At 37.0% G+C, this 2,883-nt stretch overlaps 1 protein-coding gene across 1 annotated transcript in view; it reads right to left on the bottom strand.

The window, feature by feature from the left end:
* Positions 1-1,923, bottom strand: part of CFAP70 (cilia and flagella associated protein 70) — a 96,422-nt gene extending 94,499 nt beyond the window's left edge. The window contains exons 1-2 of the mRNA XM_012663218.1: positions 1,830-1,923; positions 1,206-1,285 (exon numbers count right to left, since the gene is read on the bottom strand). Of these exons, the coding sequence (XP_012518672.1) occupies positions 1,206-1,285; positions 1,830-1,923 (174 nt within the window). The remainder of the gene's footprint in view (positions 1-1,205; positions 1,286-1,829) is intronic.
* Positions 1,924-2,883: the final 960 nt, after the last annotated feature.

Genomic DNA, 2,883 nt, shown 5'->3' on the forward strand with positions numbered 1-2,883 from the left:
AATTAATTACTAATTAATTATTAGGCTGGGAAGGAGTAAGAGATGGTGACAACTGAGTTGACTTTTACAGGATGAATAGGAGTTTACAACCTGGATAAGCAGAGTAAGGAAAGAGAAAATAATTGTGGCTAAAAAGAACAGTTTATGTAAAGGGGAACTAAAACAGTATAATATATTCAGTTCAGGTATAAGTAAGTAGTTCAGGATTCTAGAACATAAAGTACAAGGAGAGGAGTGCTGGGAAATGAGGTTGGAGCAGGAGGCTCTCATTATAAAGGACGTTATATGCCTGCTAAGAAATCTGGACCTTAATATGTAAGCAGTAGGTGAAACCATGAACCACACTACTAAGTAAGGGAAGAGATATGATCGAATTCACTTTTAAGTCCATGTGCAAGCTATGGGAAGGCTGAACTGGAGGGAGACAAGGGTAGGTACAAGGATACTTGTAACAATCCAGGTGAGCAATGATGAGGCAATAAAGAATAGGAATGAAGCTAAGAAGAAGGGTTTACAGACTCTTAGAAGAAAGAAAAGGCTAGATTTGGTAAAAGGAGGATTTGGGCATTGGATGTAGCTAGGGTGGGAGCGAGCAGTCATGGATGTAATTTTGGTTCTATGGTCTGTGCTTTCATGGATGAGTGATGCCACTAGTCAAAATAACAAAGATAAAAGCAAGAGTAGGTTTTGGGGAAGATACTGAGTTCACTTTTGGAATGTTGAGTTTTAGGTGCCCATGGGATATCATTATACAGAAATCTAGCAGGTGCTTGTAAAGTCTGACAATCTGGGATTCAGGAGAAGGGTCTAGGCTGGAACTGTTGAATAAGTCTTCAACCAGAGGCAGGCTACCATGCTGGAAAGCATATTAGGTGCTTTCATATACTATTTGATCTATCAGGACAGAGCTCAAGAGGCATTTCCATTAAGCCTTCCCTACATCTACCCTTGGGCAAAGTAACTGATACCTGCTCTGTGCCCGTGTGCCCCACTCCATCGTTTAATCACACTGAGTTATAATCCATGATATGTAGATTGTGGGCTTTTCAAAAGTAGGACTCTGCCTAACTCATCTTTGTTTCTCAGAATCTAACACTATGTGTACTATGAAAAGAAAGTGCCTAATGAATCAGATTCAACTGAACTGAACCTTAGTAACAGAAAGACTTGTTAGATTGAATGGCAGGCTGAAATGTTGAGATTACCTTAACACCTGATCGAGGAGTTTCTAAAGGTGAGCCCTGCACAGGATGCAATGGGGCTGTTGTTTCAAATGAACTTTCTCCTGCAAAAAGAAGGCCAAGTTGAGCCAAAGAAGACGTTAAGTTAGAACTTAACAGATTGGCCAGGCGTGGTGGCTCACGCCTGTAATTCTAGCACTCTGGGAGGCCGAAGCAGGTGGATCATTTGAGCTCAGGAGTTCGAGACCAGGCTGAGCAAGAGCGAGACACCATCTCTACTAAAAAATAGAAAGAAATTAGCTGGATAACTAAAAATATATATAGAAAAAATTAGCCAGGCGTGATGGCACATGTCTGTAATCCCAGCTACTTGGGAGGCTGAGGCATTAGGATTGTTTGAGCCCAAGAGTTTGAGGTTGCTGTGAGCTACGCTGATGCCACAGCACTCTAGCCTGGGTAACAGAGTGAGACTCCATCGTGAAAAAAAAAAAAAAAAAAAAACTTAACAGATATAAATGAGGCAGAGATAAATGTTCTCATTTTTTCTCTCAAATCCCTCAAATTAATTGAGGCTCATTTTTGTGCTTCTCTGGAGCTAAATTTTATAAGCTTTGCTATTTCTGCTGTTGAGAAAGTCATATACCTGACCTGCTAATAAGGGAAGAAGGTCCACCACAGCTTGACCAAGAATTAAGGTCTTCTCCTCTTTTTGTTTCCTTTCTTTTGGTAAAACTTCAGTCATGGTTACTAGATAAATCAAAACAAAGAAAATAAGAACATTTCTAATTCATCCATCAGATAACCAAGGCGCAGCAAGCAAAGAAAGTATTGTCAAAGATATTTAAGAAAAATGAACTTGAAACCAGAGAAGGCACCAACATCAGTAACTTCTGGTAGAAAATATTGGACCCTTCAGTGACTTCTAAACTTTTTGCCTGAAAATTATAATAAGAAATGGATTTTACATCATAATCATATACATGCATATGTATAAAAGTAACTGATATATATGATTATATGATAACAAAATTTCATGTAATAGTAATCCTCACTAGATCAAATCCTTAGCTATTTTCTATTCTATTTCATATAGAAATTACTGGTCATAATCCTCCTCAATTGATTTTAGGAATGACTAAAAAGTCATAATCTGAAGTTTGAAAAACATTGTTCTAGATCCTTCCATATTGCCTAACATAGGGCTTAGCAGACCTTGGAGTGATCCCCACAGCATGCAAAGTATGTCCGAAGTTTTTCACTGTAGCATTACTCTGTTTGTGTGCTTAACACTATGAAAATTTCAAATACACAAAAAAGAAGAATAGAATAATGAATATCTATATAACCATCACCCAGATTTAATAATTAATGTTGTTGTATTTGCTTCATCATATATAACGTTGTTTGCTGAAATACTTTCATTATATTTGCTTTGTTTGCTGAAATTTAAAATAAATTACAGACATCATGGCATTTTATCCCTAAATATCAAAGGATGCAAATCCAAAATATGACATTTTCCCATAAAACCACAATAACTTTATCACGTCTAGCAAGTATGTGACAATAGCATTAAATATATTAATAATTCCTTAATTCATTTAATGCCCAGTCTATATTTAACATTTCCCAATTATCCCCAAATTTATTTTGCAGCTGGTTTGTTCAAACCAGGATCCACTCAAAGACCACATGTTGCATT

This window comes from Propithecus coquereli, unplaced genomic scaffold, assembly GCF_000956105.1.
Source record: "Propithecus coquereli isolate 6110/MARCELLA unplaced genomic scaffold, Pcoq_1.0 Scaffold80, whole genome shotgun sequence".
NCBI lineage: Eukaryota > Metazoa > Chordata > Mammalia > Primates > Indriidae > Propithecus > Propithecus coquereli.